The sequence below is a fragment of the Aedes albopictus genome, chromosome 2, assembly GCF_035046485.1.
Source record: "Aedes albopictus strain Foshan chromosome 2, AalbF5, whole genome shotgun sequence".
Taxonomy (NCBI): domain Eukaryota; kingdom Metazoa; phylum Arthropoda; class Insecta; order Diptera; family Culicidae; genus Aedes; species Aedes albopictus.
This window is the reverse complement of record NC_085137.1, coordinates 289,853,830-289,877,595: the sequence shown is the minus strand read 5'-3', so window position 1 is coordinate 289,877,595 and position 23,766 is coordinate 289,853,830. Positions and strand designations below refer to the sequence as shown.

The window sequence follows — 23,766 nt, the reverse complement described above, 5'->3', positions numbered from 1 at the left end:
TTGTGTTCTGGCAATAAAGCTTACGGCAATAATTTGCTTGAATAAAACTAGCGGCTGTAAGCTAAAGGGTGAGTCGATAATTATTGTGCCATTTGCAAACTAACGTAACTTTTTTTCTACTTCACCAAAATCAACCAAATTTTGCACAGTTTCTCCTTATAGTCTATTGTTTATATATAATGGATTGAGCAGTTATCAGTGAGATTCCGGTCGATATAGAATAAATTTAGTTAACATCTCTAAAAAAGATGTTGTACAATCACTTGCTAAAATCAAAAATCATGGTATCGCGCCTTGGAACAATTAATGATTATACATTATCGGATCATCTTAATGTTCGTCCATAGGTTTCAGGGATAAGGGCCCATATAGCCGAGGCGGTAAACGCACGGGTATTCAGCATGACCATGCTGAGGGTGACGGGTTCGATTCCCGGTCGGTCCAGGATTTTTTCGTAAAGGAAATTTCCTTGACTTCCTTGGGCATAGAGTATCTTCGTGCCTGCCACACGATATACACATGCAAAATGGTCATTGGCAGAGGAAGCTCTCAGTTAATAACTGTGGAAGTGCTCATAGAACACTAAGCTGAGAAGCAGGCTTCGTCCCAGTGAGGACGTTACGCCAAGAAGAGAGAGAGAGAGAGGTTTCAGGAATGGTTGTCAGTGAAACATAAGCTTGGAGCTGAGTGAAAACCAGCCACGATGCGCATAAACAAACCAGAGAGCTTTAATTATTTGATTCAAAAGGAGCCTGAACATGTCCACATGGAGGGCGTTAATTGAAAATGTCGTAAATTTCACTAAAACGCATCCTAAATTTGAACCTATACCAAAAAGTTGGAATACATACACTCCCGTTCAATAGTTTGGGGTCACCCCCTCAAAAATATGTAATTTTTTTTAGACCCATATCTCCGCCAATTTGCGTCCGATTTCAAAACCCTAGGTTTCATTCAAAAGATAATAAGTCAAAGAAACTTTGAACATGATTTAAAAGAAACTTTTTAAAAAAAATTTGTGTGTAAACTTAACCCAAAGTTGCCAAATTTTCTTAAAAATAAATATAAACTAACGGCAGTGTCGCTGGAAGTTGGGTCGACCAAATTTTAAGATGAGAGCGGTAATATGACCCATTTTCTATTAGCTTTCAACTGCTTTTTACAGAACTTAGTTAAAAAGTGTAGAAAAAAAGTTATTAAGTAAATTAATCCTTGATGTCATCGACCAAAAGTTTGGGGTCACTGTCGTAAAACATGGAAAAGTGATTTGTTGATATCTTTGTCATCTTTCATTCAATTTTAATTCTTCTTGGCTTATTTGAAACAAAATGAATGATACTTACTGCATAGACATTGAACCACACATATTTGCTGAAATTTACATACTAAAACTTAACGTAAAGTTGCCTCATTTTTTGAAGCGAGGTAAAATGTGCTAACTTTACATAACATTTTTATATACAAAAATCGTTAAATACGTTAAGTTGAAGACATCAAACGTAAATTTAGTTAATTACCTTTGAAATGAGCCAAAAATAATTAAAATTGAACTATAGATGACGAAGATATCACCAAATCACTTTTCCATGTTTTACGAAAGTGACCCCAAACTTTTGGCCGATACATCATATTGAGGAGTGACCCCAAACTTTTGGTCGATGACATCAAGGATTAATTTACTTAATAACTTTTTTTCTACATTTTTTAGCTAAGTTCTGTAAAAAGCAGTTGAAAGCTAATAGAAAATGGGTCATATTACCGCTCTCATCTTAAAATTTGGTCGACCCAACTTCCAGCGACACTGCCGTAAGTTTATATTCATTTTTTAGAAAATTTGGCAACTTTGGGTTAAGTTTACATACAATTTTTTTTGAACAAGTTTCTTTTAAATCATGTTCAAAGTTTCTTTGACTTATTATCTTTTGAATGAAACCTAGGGTTTTGAAATCGGACGCAAATTGGCGGAGATATGGGTCTAAAAAAATGACATGTTTTTGAGGGGGTGACCCCAAACTTTTGAACGGGAGTATACATATACTAAACTACTGTAAAAATTTGGTTTCATTTCGTTAACTGTAGACAATTTGCGAATCAGTTGAAGGTAGGGTGGCACAATAATTAACGACTCACCCTTTAGTACTCCCGATGTTTGAGTTAATAAAATCATCCCGAGCTTACTTAGTATTCCCACATTTATAAATTTGTTTATTTTTTTTTCTACGTAGTGTATGAGCAGTCCCTAGCTAATTTTAAACCAATTAAAATAGTTATTAGAACTATTATTAATAACCGAATCATATGATGGCTTTGTAGCCATTTGTGTACACATGAACCTCTAAAACAAAGTTATGAAAAAGAGTGCACGAAATTAGGGACCCATACAAATTGTGGGTTCCTAATTTCGCCAACAACAAAAATGTTGAAACAAAATAAGAAAATAACATTTTTAGGTAATTTTATTGCGTATTATAATAAAACATATTGAATTGAAATAAGCAAGCATAAATTGAGATATTTACCTTTGATAGAGATCGAAATATTTGTTCATTTCCGTGAGTGTTGATTTTCTCGTATCTCTGAATATGGCATCTGCTATTTGCATACATTTGCAATTTATTTTTCAATCTTTGACATAAATCAAATTTTTCATTTCTTTTTTTTGTAAATTGATTCCTCTGTTAACTAGATAATAATACTCTCAGATGTCAGAAGTTAACGAAGTTTGGGCCCGCACGAAATTAGGGCACCTCACGGTACTTGTTTGTCACATTACATCCGAAAAGATTTTTCTTCGGTGAGATGGAGTTTCTTCGGGTGTTAACTCGCTTTGTGTTCTTTAACAAAGTTATTTTAATTTACTTGTACTGCAGTTGGATCACCGTAAGTTTTTAGCTTTAAACTTAGAATTGTTGAGACGTGACGTGGGAGTTTCGTAGAATAAACTTTTGACTTAATCTTGGTATCTGTACTGCAAAACGCCGAAGTAACTCAAGCCTCCGTGACATCGTAAAATCGTTACGAGTTGCGTCGACGAGACATGGTGGCTCCAGAGAGGAACAAGTTCGCGTAAAACGCAAAGTAATATAAAGTGGTATCACTGTATTCAAACGAAGCACGCGTGATCGACAACGCAACCGTCTGCGTCTAAAACCTCCAGTGAACAGTTCCATATATTCCATATATTTCCTTGAGGACTCTAAACCCTCCAGTGAACAGTGAAGAGAAAGTATTCATCGTTTATGTATAGTCGAAGGCACTTCAAACCGCATCATTGATGAGTGCATGAAATGTGAACATTTCTTCCACATCACCTGCTTTAGATTGGAACTGAGACACCATCAAGAAAAGAAAAGTGGAGTTGTTCACTGTGTGTTCAGGAGATAAATTTGCTACGAATTCTCAAAGAAAAACATCAGGAGTTTGAGAAAAAAAACGCAACTGCGCAGCTGTTCTAAGGAAAAGGCATCATCAAGAATTTGAATTGATTCGCTACCGCCAACTTGTGGCTCAAAACGAGAGTCAATGGAGGCGGGTGAAGCTTATCGGCAAGCCTCTTGAGACTACACAAAACCAAATAACAACACAAATAATGAACCACGTTTTTTCCACATTAAAGACTTTGTAGCCGTTGAAATATTATAACATTCGTACAAAACATTTTTTTCTATGATGGAGAATATAATACAGTGAATATTATTTCATGATCGTTACTTTTCTTTGAAAAAAAAAACGCTTACGAATCATTGAATCATAATCTAGCTCGCGTAATCGCCAAACACGATTTCTTTATAAACATTCACATTTGCATGAGAAAATATTTCTTATGAAGTACAATCGAGTCTCCTATTAGACGCTGCCACCCACTTTACGCCCACCGCAATCTCTCAGCTGTCTTGCATCCAATCCAGCTATTTTTTTCAGCGCAGTTAGTTCTTACTATAGACTCATCAGTCATCACACACAAAAATGAACTAAATTGGTTAGAAGACAGACTGGGAATCGCAGAGTGCATAAGAGGGTGGCAGCGTCTAATAGGAGACCCAACTGTAATAACTCAATTTTGAAGAAAATTGCAGACATTTTCGTGAAAAAAATACTTGAATAAATATAAATTTAATATACTTGTAAGGACTGTATCGGAAATTAACTATAAACGTTCACAACTGTCTAAAAAATAATCTATTCGAAATAAACATAATTTTATTTTTGGAAATACTATATAAATCTTTAATAAAAATGGCAGTTCTGATTTTCAAAAAAAAATATCATTGAACTTGGACTTTTAACTCCAAGATTGCGCATGTTTTTAAAATTTTGAACACCTCCTAACAATTTGAAATTGCAAAAACTATGGGAAAATTTTCAATTTTTTCTTCTATTTTTGCGCATATATATTCTTTCCCAGAATGCTCATGATACAGGAAATTTTTTTTATCAAGAAAAATTTCCCCCGCAGTTTAGCGCAATTCTTAAAAATGAAAAAAAGGCAATTTTTGAGGAACTCTTTTTTATGCGTCTTCAAAAAACGCACATAAAAATATTCAATTAGGCATGTATTGAAATTTATTGAAGAGGTAGTTTTACCAGAGAACGGAATTATATAACCTCTGAAAATATTTATAACAGAGCGTTAACGTTCGACCAAAAAGTAGGTGTTTTTCGTGATTGGCCATTTTCTAAATGTTGGCGGTTTTTGCTATCCAAAATAAGAATTTTAAAAGTCGGTATTGAGTGTTATGTTACGTTATGTGTATATAACTGCTAGTAATAATCATTGTTTTCCAGAATTTTCCCCGTACATTTTTTTTCGCTACAAATTGTTGAAACGTTAAAAAAATTAAAGAAATTGCATTTTGTACAATCTGTTATTTTGTGTGGTGCACTCATAAATAGAGCCATATTTTCAAAAATACTAAACATTTTCCAAATTTCTTCAAGCTGTTTTAAACTTAACTATATTTTGAAGATTTCATGGATGAACCGGAATAAACAGACCAACCGTGCTTCGAGTTTCACAATGTTTTTCGCAATCTGGAATGATAAGTCTAGTTGCAAAACATATTTTGGCGCTTGCGAAACTACTTCACTAACTGATCAATTTCACTCCGAAAACATAATAATCGATTACACTGTCCAACAAAAAAATCAACTTTTGTTTTGTCCAGATCTAAATTTCACGTTTTCTGATTGTCTGCTTCTGATTCATTCCAGATCATACTCCCGGAAAGGGAAGGGTCAAAACTTCAGATTTATGAGTGTCTAGACGGGAGCAATTAGATAAAGTGATATTTATAGCTGAACAAACATTTTTTTAACCGTGTTATTGTTTATTGTATTTATTTATTTTTTACATTACAATGATTTGAATAAATGTTCTCGTTGACTGTTGAAATATATCCATCGTCGGTGATATATCGTAGTATTTATTTAAAAGCATTGAAAAAATCGCGTTTGAAAATGTCGTAACACTATTTATAAATCGTTTTACTCTTAAACTTGTTTGTCTCAACAGGAATTATTTCAGTACGTTTAGTCGTGTTTCGCGGCGTGCTCACCAGAAAGGTAACTCCATCGGAGTATAAACAAAAACTCGTTTGCAATATAGCGCTTGTTCGCTGCGCAATTTTTTCGCTTTTTAGCTCTGTGCCAAGAGCACACAGTATTTAGAAAATGAAAAGGAATTATGTTTGTTTATGGGTAAATCTGTCACAAACTAAAAACAAACATTACAAAACTAGTTGATCCAGTAATTTTATTTAGTTTTTGAAGAATTTTCTAAAAATGTTCGGTCTACTAACTGTTACCTTTTTGTAAAATGCTTCAAAAATTCTCAAAGTTTCAAAGTAAGCCCAAATTTGAGAAAAAAAAATGGGCTGTTCTACGTGAAGTTAGAACGATTCTATTAACCCTATGATACCCAATTGTTTTATTTTGATCTAAATAATATTTTTTGTAATTGCGTTGCATATTCCCGTACTTTTCACTCGCGGTAAGGGCAACATAACGGCCTACTTTTCTTCACTAAAACAAAAGTGCCGAAAAGTACTACTTTTCGGCACTCTTAAGAGTGCTGAAAAGTAGTACTTTTCGGCACTTTTGCCAGCGCACGCTTTTCCCGAACTACCACAACTCCCGTTGATAGAGCTGCTGCTTCTATATCCACTGAGCAGATCGAGTCCGAAACAGGATGATTTAGATTCTGATTTGGACTGTGGATCAGGTGTTGAGGCTGTAGCTGGAACTGCTTTCACTCTTGCCTATGCTGCTGCATGACGACGACGGGAGCTTGAAAATTTGTGACACCCAGCCTACCATAGCCTACCTGATCGAACAAAAATACAACGCAGGCGTGCTCGGAGGCGCGCACGTGGTTTCTCTTGATACATGTTTGTGTTACAAGAAGAGATTGAACTTAACGGTATTTTTTTTGCAATTACAAAAAAATTTGTATGCAACTCGTTGCAAAACTCGATTTTTTCAGCACTCGTCGTATTTATCCAACTCGGCAAGCCTCGTTGGATAAATGTACGACTCGTGCTGAAAAAATCATCATTTTGCAACTTGTTGCATAAATAACTATTTCGTCATCTAAAGTCGATTTAAACATGTTTTGAACGGCGGTGTTTTTTTCGCAATTTTGTGAATTTTGGTTTTTGATTTTTATAATTTTTATTTTAAAAAATCTCTACACTTCTATATTTTTCTTAGAAAGTGATGTTATGACTTTTGTTTAAATACATGCCTATTTATATTCCTTTTATATCTTCAACCACTTAACCTAATTTACAGCTCTTTTGTCCACCATGGCACTGCGTAAGCGATTCCAATTGGCAGCTGCACTCACGCTCTGTGCAGCGCCTAAATGCATTCTATCTATACAAATTCTGTGAAAAAAATATTTCAAAAGTAGGCATACACTCATAATAATAACTACCCGGGTAGACGAGTATATCTAAATCATATCTCAAATCGAATATTCGATTTCGATGTCATATCTCGATATGATTATGATGTGTTGTACGAATAACTCAAAGTGATGTGATATCATATTTTGATCTTGTCGAAATATCTGAAAATTTCTACATAAGAACAAATTCAGTTCTTCTGAACGAATGTAACACATAACCTAAAAAGATTTGCCATTGAAGTCCGACATTTATCCAAGGTTACTATGATTCACGTTGTGCTGGTCAGTTGTTGGGCTTGTTTGGCCGAATATTTGTCACGTTTAATAGGAGCTTTAGTGAAATGCCATGTGCCCCTTTCTGAGCTGTGAAAACGAAAAACCTTATGCAACCTTTTACAGCAGTGAGCGATAGTTGAATTGAAAGTATCGCCGCCCGAGAATCCTAAGGTCAAAGGTTCGATGCTAGGTGTTTATTATTTCGGATGGTTTACCTCTTATATCAATCAAACCTATATCAATGTTTACGCTACAGTTATTCAAATCGTAATAACTGAATATGTTATTCGTTTGATTTTTCCAGCTACTCGGGTAGATACAAATAATCGCCTATCCTAAAAGACTGAACCATTACAACAATGAAAACATAAAAGGGAACACGAGGAACGAACTCATCGGATAATCCTATTTGGCTGGTTCTGTGTTTGCCACTGATACGGGTGTCTACTACCTAGAAAAACCGGGAATCCTCAGGGAATTTTATTTAACAGGGAAAATCCTGGAATACTCAGGGAAATTTTGCACCGATAATAAAAAAAAATAAACATTGGATCGTATGAATAAAAAGTAGGAAATTTTATTACTTGTAAAGTCTACTGAGAAATAGAGTCCGTAGAGTCTAGAAAATCTGCTACAACAATTTTTCCAGAAGTTCCGTCAGGGGTCCTTTCTGGAATATCTTTACCTTTGTATCGCAGGGTTTTTAAAGAGATTCCTTTCAGATTTTTTCACGCCATTTTTCTTAATTCCTTTCGGAGATTCTTCCGGATTCCTACTAGAATTTTCCAAGATTTGAATATTCATTCTTCCTTGAAAATCTCCTTCTGGAATTTTAAATCACACAAACTTTTCTAGAGGTTTTCCCAGTATTGCTCCTAGTTCCCGTGGGTTTATATCAGGATTTATCCCAAGATTTCCACAATAGTTTCCCTCAGATGTTTCCATAAGAGATTCTCGCAGATGCTGTCACGGAATTTCTGTTAGAGTTTCTCTCGGGAAGAATCTTGAAGGAGTTATTTCTGGGATTTCTACTAAATTTCCTTCAAGGGTTTTAAGGAGTTGTTCAGTAATTTTCTACAGGAAGTCGTTCCGAAGTTTCTCCTATTTATGTAAGCAAATACGTAAAAACCTTTGGATACACATACTTGGGAAAACTGGAAAAGGTCAGAAAAAAAAACCTTCGACAATTTCAAGGAGCAACTGCGACAAACTGGAAATGAATTCAAAGGAGGAATTCTGGAAAGATTTGAAGGAAGAATCATGGGTAGAATTGTGAAATCTCAACATTAATACCCCACCAGCACAGAGTACAAACATACTGTAGTATATCTAGACCAGTTATAACAAATAGTATTGCCTTAAACAATAATTGATTGTCAATTAATAGAATGTCATTATGCTGTAAAATAATTATAGCAGTCAGGCTGCTTAGCACATGCTGACTTCCGTTCGGTCTCTTTCCTGACCGACCGTCGACCAGTGCAGACAACAGGAAGATAACCGTATAATAATAAATTAATTAGTGCTTAAACAATTAAGGCGAAACTGGATCCATTTCCTCACTTTTTGGTTTTTGATTTTTTATTAAATAACGAAGCGATATTTTCAAAATCGGTTTTCGTGCACATGTAGAGTATGGATCAGGGTATCTTATGATTTTTTTACGCGAGAGAAAATGTTTTTCGTTTTTGCAGAAACCATTTTTGAACAAAATTTCACTAAAAAATGGTTTCTGCAAAAACGAAAAACATTTTCTATAGCGTAAAAAAATCAGAAGATACCCTGATCCATACTCTACATGTGCACAAAAACCGATTTTAAAAATATTGCTTCGTTATTTAATAAAAAATCGAAAACCAAAAAAATGAGGAAATGCTTCCAGTTTCGCCTTAAAGCCCTCCTCCTGGATATTCGATCTTGAAGCGATGGGAGGGCTTAACCCATTAGCACTTTAGCGCCAGTTCATTCACCACCGCTTGAACTTTGAGCTAGATATATCTAGTTTACGAGTTGAGCTCAAGTGAAGGAATCGCCGTAAGTGCTAATGGGAACCAAAGAAGTATCCGTTGTGCATTTATCACAAGTCAAAAACTAGTTATAATTCAGCTTATAGACCTAATCTTTGCATTCTTTGAATTTTCTCAAATTTAACAATAATTGTTAAATTTAACGTAACGCAAGAGTGGGTAGGGGAGGTCTCTGCATTACACTCATCATTCATCCCTTGAATTCGATAGTACACAGGATAGGGGACGCTAGGATAAGTTGACTTACAGCCCTACAGATTAGGTTATGTTTACAATTAAATTCATTACCTACAATAAGAAAATTATGGACTGATTAGGTAAAAATAAAATTGTTGATTTTAGGAGTTAATATTTATATTTGTTATTTTTATAGGTTTTGTAGGAATGAATATATAAAAGTTGACAAATAATCATTATCATTTTTATTTTTGACACAAAAATCAGCTGACTGAACTTTTTTGTTTTTATATCTTAGTTAGACGGTATTATATCACTGACCAAAAAAAGCAGGAATTTATGTTCATGTTTCTTTAGGATCTATGACGGTTGACAATGTAAAGGGTTACGGTGGATATAATATTACTTCGGAATGAGATGATCACAGATTGGATACAACATCGAATGCAAGCTCAAAAAGTGTTATCTAACACTAATATGAGAGTTATTTGGAGATGATGCTGGTGCTGTCAATGACTAACATCGGTTATTGACACTATTGGTAATCAGCTTGAAATAATTTTCAGAATGTATATTATCTGATTATTGTTTGGGGAAGCTGTCAGAAAAAAACTTGTTGCCCATATCGGCTAAAAACGCTAGCTCTGGTAGCTGTCTTCGAATAATTTTCAGAAATATAAAATCTTTAAAAATTAGCTATGACACATTTTTTTTTGCTCTGTATATTTCTCAAGAATAGTACTCTGAAGGCGTCATAGTCAGCAAGCTTTTTTCTCTCTGAATGTTGTCCAGTGACCTCGGAGATTTGCGATTATTGAAATATTGTTCAATTATCAAATCATCTTTGAAGCTTCCATTCGATCAAAACACTAGTGCGATGGGAATAGTTTAAAAACAGTATTTTTAAAAACTACTACGACCCAATGCTAATTACTACACACTTTGCTCAAGTTGACGACATCGTCTAGCCCATCGTGAGTATTAGTCCTAGTAGGGGAAAAGTTGGGAAAAGGTCCAGGCTTTGCTATTAGCTGTCCTGCAGATCAACCTGGTAACTCTACCAAAAAATAAAAATAAAATAGTGCTTAAACAATTATAGTATTTCGCATGTGTTATTCGATTACTTCTTCCCAACATTTCACATACAAGTTTGTATTCAAAACTGTGTATGTAATTCAACGGTGATATAGTTTGTGGCATTACTGATTGAACTCCTGAATGTATTTTCCTGATTTTTAAGATGTCATTGTAGGTGGATACCTACGCCATATCAATTTATAGCAAATAACCCAAAAGGACTTTTGAAAAAAAAATAGAAATACCTATTCATCAATTGATTTTTGTATTATATTCGGAAAGAGTTTTGTTGGACAGTTCTTGAAAGAATTCAGCAATTTGGTGGAATTTCTTAGATGATAAATCTTTTGCTTTTTTTCCTTAAAATTTTAACCTTACTTTTGAGCACATTTCTGTATAGTTTTTGAAAAATGTACTAATTTTATAAAATTTGGGTTAATTTTTGAATTTATTTTGTCTTATGAGTACTAGACACCTTAGCAGTTCCTAAATGTTCAATCTTCCACACCACTCGCTGAGTCTCTTGTCGACGGACGAAACACAAACTAGTAATGTAATGCTAAACTTTTATAGCTACTGCTACATGGTTACTTTGGTTATCTGATAGTCATTTTTTTTTTGGAAAGGTTCCTAGCGGCACGCCGACGGACGTAGAAACCTCTCCCATCACTGTGCGCACAAGCGTCTCGCGTTTGCGCGGACAACGACAGTTCACTAGGCCTTTGGATAGGATGGAGAACGCAATCCTTCAGAAGCAGTTCACCAGTCGTGCAAGGAACATGTCGTCCAGTAAGACACTGTTGCGTGCTGACTCAGAAAGTTACGGTAGAAGGTGTGAAAGTTTCGGTTGTTACGTTTAGTTTTGATTTGCCGATTAAGCACCATTTGTGTTAGACGATTAGCCTGTAAGATGAAATTGTAATTACACGAGAAATACAATACACAAGCTGTACCGCGCGCAAACAGTTAGTCACCCCTGCCAGAGAGCTAAATTAATTCCGTTCGTCGATCGTCCTCGATCGGGTCAATGCGGCAAGCCTCGCCCGAACCTCACCTCACACACAAGCAGTGTCTTAATTTGTCAAATTACAGTCATCCGCACCGACGTCCAGTGGCTCCTGCATCGTAGATTTGTTTTTGTTTTGATTATCGTCTTGACAACTTGTGTGCCACTCTCTGAAGTTCAAGCAATAAACAATTCATTACCTCGCTGTCCGATGAATTTCAACCGCCCGCTGATATTCAAAGTCAGCATATTAATATCCAATTGATATTTTTGGTTTAGGCGCGATTTTGAAGCAAAAAGTACTGCTGGTGCATACCATTCACCTAAAGCAAGCATAATAAATAGAATAAGGGCAATATATCAACATTTGCGAGCCTTAAATAGCCAAAAATCACAAAAAGTCATTTCCAAATTAAAAAAATCATATTCATATTCACCGAGCTCGGGCTGAAGATCAAAACAGAACTTCAGCTACCGTTGATTACACTACGACGCGTCGCGCTCATTGTCTTGCTTCCTCTTTGTCATGTTCATTCTCGGCGTCATGTTGGTGGTAGACTGCACTCGTTTGTTTGTGTTCGTTATCACACTGATTGAACATCATTGGGCTGAGTTTTTTAGACACTGCACACAAGTCCATACGAACACGCGATCTACATGAGTGAGAGTGTCTGCAACCGACAACGAAATCTTGCCCGCCCTCGAGCCAATCCACATCAAAACACCGTATGCGTTGATGGCACGAGACAAGCGAAAGAAAGAAAGAGAAACATTGCAGCTACAGAATATCACAATACGGATGACGACGCATACATCGGCACAAGCTGTCGGTGGGAGAGCACCGGAGCCGAAAAGTGAAAACCAGTTTCAGTTCGCCTCAGCACGGTCCGGCGTCAAGATCGCAAAGATCCCGTCGCGTACATTCATCGCCGCAAGTTCAATTGCAAGCTAGCAAACCGTGAAATTTAGTTTCCATCTCCCAGGAGGGACGAGTGCGAACAAGGAAAATCGATTGTGACTAGTTGTACGATTGGTGCCGGTAATGCTAATTTGTGATGCCTTTTCCGAGGACACTTTTCACAGCGTCGATCTCATTTCATTAGGACACGGCTGCGGACGATTGGGAGGAAGAGATCCGAGTCGGATTAGACGCCACGTGTCTGCTCTTCTGGTGGACATCGAACCGAAATAATCCGATACAAGTTGGAGTACAGAAAGCATCCAGCAAGAACACGGGTTTGTTCGAGATAAATCCGCCTAGCAGCTGGCTTTGGGACCTCAAGAAGGCCGGAATAGGTGAGTCCTACAAGATGGCGGCCCACAAGGTTAGCATTAACACGTGTGATAATTGCAGCAACTTGACGGACACGAGGGTGACGCAGAAAGCGGTCAGATCGAAGCTTGGGCAGCAATATACCATCGAAAGGCCCCTGCAAGGGTGAGTTTAAATGAAACTTCTAAAAGCGCATCCGACTGAATGCATTTCTGCATTTCCCAGGGCCTTTTTTGGCAGATCTAGGCAGTTTTTGACGAATCGACAACCGGGTCGACACCTTCATCGCCATCTTTGCTGCGACGCTTGCGGTACGCTTCGCCCACCGTTTTTGGCAACTCCTACCACCGTACCGTGAGTTGGTGCGATTTTGGAACGAAGTGTTCGTGCCCTGTCGGCGGAAGAGAGCGAAGCTGGGTTGGAGTTGGAGCTCTGCATCAGGGAGGCCGGCGAGACCAAACCGGTGGTAATCCGTGTGGCATCGGCCAAGGTCGCGGTGGAGGTGGCAGCCACGGCGACGGTACCGACGGTGCGCGTAGGTGCTGGGCAATAGCTTCCATGCAGTGGTTCCCCAGACCGGGAGTGATTAACAACAATGCGCTGGCAGGAAGAGGTGCCAATCCGGCGCGTGAATCTGGCAATGGCACCGGGAAGCGGGCCGTGAGTACTATCCTAGGTTAAGCCAATCATTGTAAGGGGGACAAAACATAGATTAAGCTACAAGCAGCTAGAGATAGGGAGCAGGCGGTCATGATGGCTATCAATATATGTAATTAAAACCACTTTTGGTTTTGTGAGTTTTTGTTGGTGCACATAGCCCCTCAGTGTTTGCGCAATTTGGTTATTCGCTTTGGTAGTTCCGCTCTACCCTAACCGGACACTTGCAACACGGTTTTGTCATATGGTCGATTTTGTATTTGTTTTTTTTTTGTCATGTCACAGTTTATAGAATGTTATTGTTCATATTTATGCTGTGCCCTATAATTCAGTAATCTTTGGTGTGCCTATGATCTGTTAGATAGTCGATGTCTTTGTTATGTCCATTTTCGTTGATCCTCATTTTAGTATTGTTTTTATTATCTTTGAAAGTTGTCTTTCGTCCACATCCCTAGTACTATCAGCATTGGTCCAAATAGCTCCATGTTAAATAAAACCTTTCATACACTCAGTCGAAAAAATGTAAAAAATATCTTATTTGCCATAAATAGTCTACGTTAGTCAAAGTCGAAGTAGTCAGTTTTTGTCGATTTCGTCTTGATCACACGTTAGCTTCGAATCTATAAGCAAGCACTGTTAAATGCTGCACTTCCCACTATTAGTTTCTTAGTTATTTTACATTGATATTGGAAATTATAGAGAAAATTGAATCACGAAAGCACGTGAAATTTTAAGATATTAGCAAATTGAATATGCGAGAAACTACTAATTATTTCATATTTGAATTAAATTTGTATTTGTATAGTGTATTTGTTAAAATTAACCGAATAGTGGGAAGCCCAGGAAACAGTTCAAAGTCTGCTGACTCAAAAAAGATTCCGAGACTCGTCACAAAACACAAAAATTTGCATTATGATTCACAAAGACTCTCGAAACCTTCCCAGACTCAATCGACCGGAACTGTTTCCTGGGTATAGAAACTACTAGGCCCCAGCAGGTCCCTCCTGTTTATCGAGCATTTCTGATAAATCAGCCATACTCCATCTGCAGCAGCCGGTTCGCAATGAACCGTTGGAGGCGCACTAAAGTGTTAAAGGTGATATTTTCATTACAAGAATTAAAAAAAGACGCGGACACCGTCTTCAGCCAGAGGCTGCACAGACTGAAGGAAACTTAAACACTAGACAAGGGACACACGGAGCATGCACCAGTGGATACGGAGAAGAAACTATTCTCACGAAAAGTTTCATCGCCCGGAGCGGGAATCGAATTCTCACCCCATAGCGTGGTGCGATTAGATGCTTGGTGACCCTAACCGCACGGCTACGAGGCTCCACCATTACAATTAATTCACTTTAATACCGTCGAACCCTGTGATCTTGGCCAGGGTTATCTGATAGTCATTTTTACACTGTTATACCACCGGATTCATTGAACCGAATGAAACAAACTTTTGAACATTCGTGATTCATATAATGAACTTAAAAAAAAAACAATTGAATTACCTTAAAATTATTTATAAAAAAAGGTATAGCGATTCAATTTATTTCACAAAAAATAAAAAAACTGGTTTATTATTCACACGACTGAAAGGTTTTCAAGTTCACTTACCCAAAGTCAGAAATTTTCACAACTTTGTCATAGCACACCAATACATTTCGCGCTGCCAAATCCCGGTGAACAACCTTATTGCGAGCCAGAAATTCCTGCAAATCACATCAAATTAAAATGTGTATTTTTCTCTCTAATTAACCGGAAATGAGCAAAATTCCTCACCATCCCAATGGCAATTTGTTTGGCAAACTCTAGTAGCTGCTTGCTAGTTATGATGCATTCCTCGTTTTGATTCCGTTTCTCACTGCACAGATCCTCCTTGTAGTAGCACTGGTTATCAACCAAATTACACATTGCCTTTTTCTGGTTTGCTCCACTTTCGTTACCTAGGCTATCGCACTCACAGCCGGAAACTTTGATGCTGCAGGGTGAGCCTTTCGCCCACATTTCAACGTCTGTACCATCGTCCAACTGAAGTATTTCCACGTTGCATTTGCACGAATTAGTGCATATTTTCGTATTGTCTTTCAGATCGCCCAATTCGGCTTCAACGCATTGGCCAACATTATTATTCAAGCTACCATTCAACAGGGGATACAGCCGGTTTTCCGTGATTTTCATCTCCGGTGCTAAAGGCGGTTGCTCCGATATGCTGTGGTCGGAGATATTCTTATAGGCGAAGGGTTTCTTATCGTGTATAAATGGGGCATCGAAATTAAAGACATTCTCAGGTTTTTTGTTACATTCCAGGCTTGGGGATGGGCACTCTTTGAAAATGTCTTCATCGTTGAGAGACACCGAAATCAGCTTTTGTTGTGCAACGAGAGCAGAACGGTCTCTGCTACGTAATACTTTGTTCCACTCGGATCTGTTAGTGGAAGGTATAAAAATAAAAAATAGAGCAATGTGAGGAATGTAAATCAATTATCACCAGTTATGACAATCATATGCATAAATATGAATTAATGTATGCAATGATGAACAAAATAAAAAAAAATGCTGGAATGACGTTATTGACAAAATTTGACCCATTTTTCTAGAAATCATTTGGACTTTCAGATCAAATTTTATCGAAAACAATCATAACTTTATATAGGCAGAATCTCGAAGGTTATGACTCCTATTCCAATTCGCCTATTTAGTTCTGTGCGGTAAAGACGGCCATTGGTCCCGAATTGTTGTATTTAGACTTTTTAGGCGTCGAGAGGATGTTAACGTTTGATGCAAACAAACTATATCGCCTTCTTCAAATTTGAGTTTGGAGGAGGCGCTTGGTATTTCATTCCAAGCCCACAGTGTAAAATACCAGTAGTCGTTTTGCCTCCTACAATTTAAAAAAACTTTATTGGTAGGGGATCTGGGGGTTTTGAATTTTTTACTCCTCGTTTGATCTGTATTTTGACAGATGCGAAACTTTTAGGTGCTGAAATACAGGTGCGTAGTGTATTATCACTATTTATCAAACGCATCTCGTAAGATAAACTTATTTTTTTGGAGGATCTTACTTAACTTTTTTTCAATGGAATTATGAAGTGCATGAAATGTCTTTTTGAAACATTATACTCTATAGATTGTCATTTTATTCATCTACTGTTCACTCCAATGAACATTTACCTCAAATAGTTCAGCAAGTTACCTTCGCTGCAGTACTCCGTCAGCAGCATCATTTCATTAACATTCTTTGTGTAATGGCCAATTATGCAAACGATGTTGGGATGCACTCCAACCGACTTCATCACCTCGATTTCGCGTCTGAACTCTTTGACGTCCTCCAGACTGGGACATTCTGCAAAGCAAATCAGGCATCGAAATTATATTTGGCGGTTGGTTGCGCTCAATAGCACACAAACGAGCTGCGCTTTGTCTCTATGCCTTACCCTTCAGCATCTTCACGGCCACCTCTGTGTACGTTCCGACCGGGTGCAGCAGTATCCCTTTCCGGACTCTCCCGAAGGCTCCCTCCCCCACCATGTCCAGCAGTCTGATTTGATCGATGTTGATTTCCATTTCATCGTTAATTGGTGCTATCAGTTCGCTGGGAAATGTGGCAGGGTGCAAGATTTCCTGGATGTTCTTCACCTTGATTTCGAAACCGGTGCTGGGATCAACAGGTGCCTTCTGTTCCAGTTCCTATGGTAATGTGAAATCAAGCGGTAAATGTAAATTGTTTGATAATAAAACTATTTGCTTTTGATTTACCTTGAAGTATTCACATCTTTGTTCGTACCGTTTTGCCTTGGCTCGTCGTTTGCATATAATAGAGATGAATATTTTCATCAATCCTATCGCCAGCACCGGTGTCAGGATAATAACTGCCAGCCGGCCTCCATGCCAGTGGTCTGTGGAATAATTGCAATTAGGAATGGTTTTACTATATCAAATTACATTCAGAGACTAATAGTTTGAATTCCGGAGAAAAAACTTGATAGGATGATTTTAGTTTGGTTTGTGGGCATTGCATCTATAATAGCTTTAATGAAATACTTACTATCGAACCAAGGTTGTCATAAAGCACAATATTGTCCATATTGTTGTACAAGTTTTAAAATTTATAACTAGGTGTACAGTTACATGGTATAGTTTTAGTAATTTTTAATTTAGTTTTAATTGTGAATATGTATCACTTTGCTATAAATGCAAAGTTTTTCTTCAGAATAACTGTAAGGTATTTTATCAAATAGTGGACCCTGTTCTAGACCCTGTTCTTAAATTACTCGCTTAAATCTGCTTCTTCCGGTAAACTTCCACCGGCAGACCATGGTTCATGTTCCTACGTGAACTGTTTTTTGCGCGATTCTTTTTTGCACGAACACACCCATCGCAAAAAATTAAGGGTAGTTGGGGCATATTGTAATCTTATTATTGTCGGGCCGCCACTAAACCAGGCATCGCACAACTGAGCCGCAACGTGATCCGACTCGCGACTTTTTTTTGAATCATTCCGGAAGTAGTACACATCTATCACCTTGTCATTAGCAACACAGCGCGCTAGTCGCGAAAAAGTTGCAACACGTGTTGACCAAGAGAATGGCAATTTTTGATTCAATGTCTGTCTTGATTCCAACCGGATACACAATACCAAACAAAATCAACTGCATTGGTTGAAAGGCATCAGAGAAATTGCGGTGGGCGTACAGTCAGGATTCGTTTTACACGGTGACACCCATTTAACGCCCAGCGCAATTTCTCTGTTGTCCTTCAACCAATTCAGTTCATTTTTGGAAAGTAATTTACTTACGATCTGCCGCAACTACATTCCCTGGGCTTGGATTATATCTTCCAGGATTCTTTGATTTCAGGCATGTGGCCGATGTACTTTGCATTAATGATTGCAATGGCTGAATGTATAAGCAATGGCAAACAGTTCTGTGAAAATCAGATCTTAAAATCATCTGATATACTGATCATGCTGCTGCACAGTATATCGGATATTTGTTGAAGTCATTTATGTGCCGGGAAAATATAATCCCAAGTTGGTGAGAATATTACAAATTGAGGGAAGGTAATAGGCCCAATCAGATCCCTGACTGGGCAATGTGGGTTAGTGTGTGGCTGGGAATGCTATTGAAGGTTTGTAATATTCTCCGAGGCTTTCGAAATCCAACAGGGCGCGTCCCCGGGTTGCGGGTAGGGGGAAAAGGGAGGTATCTCGCATTTGTACTGAAATCAGCCAATGTGATATTAACTCCTATGGTGTTGTAGTGCGAATAAATGATCTCATTCTATGGGAATTTGAACCTTCTTATGCATTGCTGTTCATCAACTTAGAGATGCCACTTCCTTGAACCTATGTCGATATTGATGCCGCCATGGGTCGCCATTTTGCTACCAAGGGCGTTCTCCACTGCTTATCCAGCTACCTGGGAGGGATGACCGTGTTTGCATCTAAAGATTTGATCTTGTTGACGTTGATGGTAAGACCTGCCGCCGAGGAGCGATTGGCCGTTGAATGCCGTTCAGCTAGAAGAGCAATGTCATCGAAGTCATTTAGGTGCTCCATGCTAATGGGCTGCCACAGCACGATGGTTCACGGTGAATTGCACCTACCAGGATCTCGTCGATTACGATGAGGAACAGTAGCGGTGAAAGTATACGTCCTTGCCTCACTCCAGCAACGACCCGGATGGGATCGGACAAGACACCGATGTGCAGTACTCTGCACGAAAATGCTCTGTACTGTGCTTCAATGAGGCTGATGATTTTCTCAGGGACACCCTTGCGCCTGAGGGCTCGAGACGGTCGAAAGCTTTTTCGTACGCTCAGTCCTAAGATCTCAAATTTCATACGGCATGCCTCATTGCCTAGTTGTGCCAGTTTACCTTGCTGGGCTAGGGTTAATACGTTCCAAGTTTCAATTCTTGTCCGTTGTTTCGCCCTAAAATGTAGGGGGGGGTGGTGGTAAGACGGACCGGGTGGGTAAGACGGACCACCGACTAGTTCTGGCACTTAAGAGCTGATATTTGACTTTCTTTTACGATTAACTCTATCTTCTTATCAGTTGATGATTATTGAACCACTCCATGAGAGAATAAATATGTCAAAAGTGCAAAAAATAATCAATCATTTACCAGCCTACACGCTTTTGTGCTGGGATCTAATTTTGAGGCGGCAATAAATAAGATTTTTAACATTAAATTGCTAAGTTTTTGCATTTTATTTGGAGTTTCCCAGTAGTTTTAAACTGTTCTATCATATACACAACGACATTCAGGTAAATTTCTTGGATTATAAATAACGGTGGTGGAATGAATATTTTGCGTTGTGTGGGGGTAAGACGGTCCGCCTTGAGGGTGGGTAAGACGGACAGTGTTGGGGTTACTTTGATAGTGCCGTAAGAAATACAATAAGACCCACACATTGTTCACAGATTGAAATCTATGGAGTACAAAAATGTTTGTGGAAGCCGTATAAAGTATTTCATATTGATTTTTTATTCAAAAATTCATTTTATTAGAATTTTTGTTGTTGGAACTGTTTGAACTTTGTAAAATTACCAGAGCATTGCATACTGTTAGGCGTTTATCACTCTATGGAGGTTTCCAATTTACAAAATAGATTTTAATTTGCAGAAACACGTTTCGCTAAGAGATTTAAGGCCAAATTTAGATTCTATTATGATTGATCTACCGAATACAAACGGCCACACGTGTCCATCTTACCCACCCTACCGGTCCATCTTACCCACACTGTTGAAAAACATACATTTGGAGATCACTTTTTAATTATCTCAAAAGTCATGGAAAATCAAATTTTATTGCAAAATCAGCTTGCAGACTGTAAAGTACCTTAGTTGAAGTATATAGTATGGAGATAAAATTTTAATTATCACATTGTTTACACTGTCAAAATAGAGTGTTTACTAAACATGTCCGTCTTACCCCCACCCCCCCTAATGCCGTTGAATCAGTTCGAAATCTTTCATTCAAGGTTACCAATAAACGTATCGGGGAGCACTCACCACGATTTTTTGACCGATAAGCATCTTCTGATCGCTAATGCAATGAACTCGGCTGTCACTTTCTAGCATGAGGAAAACTCTCGCTGGTCCCAGCACGGAGGAAGTTAGGCGTTCGACAATGTTAGGCATTTGTTAGTTATGTTGCTCATCGAAAATTTTTGGAGAGCATAAATCATAACCCCGAATTTATGCTGAATGTTCGATTTTTTCGCGCATCATTGACAGTTGAGCAAATGGCAGTGGAAAAACACTTTGTTAGTTGCGGCAGCTTAAAAATCGCGTTCGTCGGTCGAGAAAAAGAAAAAATTGCTCGTCTCAAATAGTTAAACCCGTAGGAACCACTTCCGTCGTTGCGTTGTCCAAACCGTCAGTTAATCGTCGCTGCTCCTGGCCACGAAGTCCGTTTCGTTCGCGTCGTACCGTCGCCGGAACCAGTTATCTCCAAAACAGTGACCGATTCCTTTAAGTTTGGCTCCATCGTGTCGGTGAGTCATTTTATTTTTAATATGTATGATTTATTTTTCATTTAATTTCAATTAAATTTTAATTAAATTTTAATTAAATTTTAATTAAATTTTAATTAAATTTTAATTAAATATTAATTAAATTTTAATTAAATTTTAATTAAATTTTGATCAAATTTTAATTAAATTTTAAATAAATTTTAATCAAATTTTAATTAAATTTTGATTAAATTTTAACAAAATTTTAATTAAATTTTAATTAAATTTAAATTATATTTTAATTAAATTTTAATTAAATTTTAATTAAATTTCAATTAAATTTTAATTAAATTTCAATTAAATTTTAATTAATTTTTAATTGAATTAAATTAAAATTAAAATTAAAATTAAAATTAAAATTAAAATTAAAATTAAAATTAAAACTAAAATTAAAATTAAAATTAAAATTAAAATTAAAATTAAAATTAAAATTAAAATTAAAATTAAAATTAAAATTAAAATTAAAATTAAAATTAAAATTAAAATTAAAATAAAAATAAAAATTAAAATTAAAATTAAAATTAAAATTAAAATTAAAATTAAAATTAAAATTAAAATTAAAATTAAAATTAAAATTAAAATTAAAATTAAAATTAAAATTAAAATTAAAATTAAAATTAAAATTAAAATTAAAATTAAAATTAAAATTAAAATTAAAATTAAAATTAAAATTAAAATTAAAATTAAAATTAAAATTAAAATTAAAATTAAAATTAAAATTAAAATTAAAATTAAAATTAAAATTAAAATTAAAATTAAAATTAAAATTAAAATTAAAATTAAAATTAAAATTAAAATTAAAATTAAAATTAAAATTAAAATTAAAATTAAAATTAAAATTAAAATTAAAATTAAAATTAAAATTAAAATTAAAATTAAAATTAAAATTAAAATTAAAATTAAAATTAAAATTAAAATTAAAATTAAAATTAAAATTAAAATTAAAATTAAAATTAAAATTAAAATTAAAATTAAAATTAAAATTAAAATTAAAATTAAAATTAAAATTAAAATTAAAATTAAAATTAAAATTAAAATTAAAATTAAAATTAAAATTAAAATTAAAATTAAAATTAAAATTAAAATTAAAATTAAAATTAAAATTAAAATTAAAATTAAAATTAAAATTAAAATTAAAATTAAAATTAAAATTAAAATTAAAATTAAAATTAAAATTAAAATTAAAATTAAAATTAAAATTAAAATTAAAATTAAAATTAAAATTAAAATTAAAATTAAAATTAAAATTAAAATTAAAATTAAAATTAAAATTAAAATTAAAATTAAAATTAAAATTAAAATTAAAATTAAAATTAAAATTAAAATTAAAATTAAAATTAAAATTAAAATTAAAATTAAAATTAAAATTAAAATTAAAATTAAAATTAAAATTAAAATTAAAATTAAAATTAAAATTAAAATTAAAATTAAAATTAAAATTAAAATTAAAATTAAAATTAAAATTAAAATTAAAATTAAAATTAAAATTAAAATTAAAATTAAAATTAAAATTAAAATTAAAATTAAAATTAAAATTAAAATTAAAATTAAAATTAAAATTAAAATTAAAATTAAAATTAAAATTAAAATTAAAATTAAAATTAAAATTAAAATTAAAATTAAAATTAAAATTAAAATTAAAATTAAAATTAAAATTAAAATTAAAATTAAAATTAAAATTAAAATTAAAATTAATATTAATATTAATATTAAAATTAAAATTAAAATTAAAATTAAAATTAAAATTAAAATTAAAATTAAAATTAAAATTAAAATTAAAATTAAAATTAAAATTAAAATTAAAATTAAAATTAAAATTAAAATTAAAATTAAAATTAAAATTAAAATTAAAATTAAAATTAAAATTAAAATTAAAATTAAAATTAAAATTAAAATTAAAATTAAAATTAAAATTAAAATTAAAATTAAAATTAAAATTAAAATTAAAATTAAAATTAAAATTAAAATTAAAATTAAAATTAAAATTAAAATTAAAATTAAAATTAAAATTAAAATTAAAATTAAAATTAAAATTAAAATTAAAATTAAAATTAAAATTAAAATTAAAATTAAAATTAAAATTAAAATTAAAATTAAAATTAAAATTGAAATTAAAATTAAAATTAAAATTAAAATTAAAATTAAAATTAAAATTAAAATTGAAATTAAAATTAAAATTAAAATTAAAATTAAAATTAAAATTAAAATGTAAATTAAAATTAAAATTAAAATTAAAATTAAAATTAAAATTAAAATTGAAATTAAAATTAAAATTAAAATTAAAATTAAAATTAAAATTAAAACGGGCTCCGAGTTTTTTATCAAATATGTTTCGTCCAGCTTTCATTCGAGGCAAGAGTACGGTTGTAGTAGTGAACGCCGATAAAAGTTCACTACTACAATCACACTTCTTGCTCGGATGACAGCTGGAATGAAAACAAGCAGCATAAAATCTATGCCTAACATTCGTCTAACAGCCCATACTAAAACATGTCTAAAGTTAGTCTAATGTTAGACTAACAAACATGTTTCGAATTTGCAACATGTCTAACAAAAGTGTGTCATATCTGTCTAATTTTAGACTAACATTAGGCAAAAGTGAGACAAAAAGTTAGCCTAACATGCTGGCCAGTTAGTCTCACATTAGGCTAATGTTAGGCTAACCCTCCGTACTGGGGTAGCAGTGGCGACTGTAAGCAAAGACACTCGCGCTCTTGAAGCCCAGTACGGAGGGTTAGCCTAACATTAGCCTAATGTGAGACTAACTGGCCAGCATGTTAGGCTAACTTTTTGTCTCACTTTTGCCTAATGTTAGTCTAAAATTAGACAGATATGACACACTTTTGTTAGA

At 34.6% G+C, this 23,766-nt stretch overlaps 1 protein-coding gene across 2 annotated transcripts in view; it reads right to left on the bottom strand.

The window, feature by feature from the left end:
• Positions 1-23,766, bottom strand: part of LOC109410267 (tyrosine-protein kinase receptor torso) — a 174,679-nt gene that overhangs the window by 2,917 nt on the left and 147,996 nt on the right. For both annotated transcript variants that reach the window (XM_062852053.1, XM_062852054.1), the window contains 5 exons: positions 17,154-17,293; positions 16,832-17,084; positions 16,569-16,740; positions 15,177-15,822; positions 15,012-15,106 (listed from right to left, as the gene is read on the bottom strand). In XM_062852053.1, coding sequence (XP_062708037.1) covers positions 15,012-15,106; positions 15,177-15,822; positions 16,569-16,740; positions 16,832-17,084; positions 17,154-17,293 — 1,306 coding nt within the window. The remainder of the gene's footprint in view (positions 1-15,011; positions 15,107-15,176; positions 15,823-16,568; positions 16,741-16,831; positions 17,085-17,153; positions 17,294-23,766) is intronic.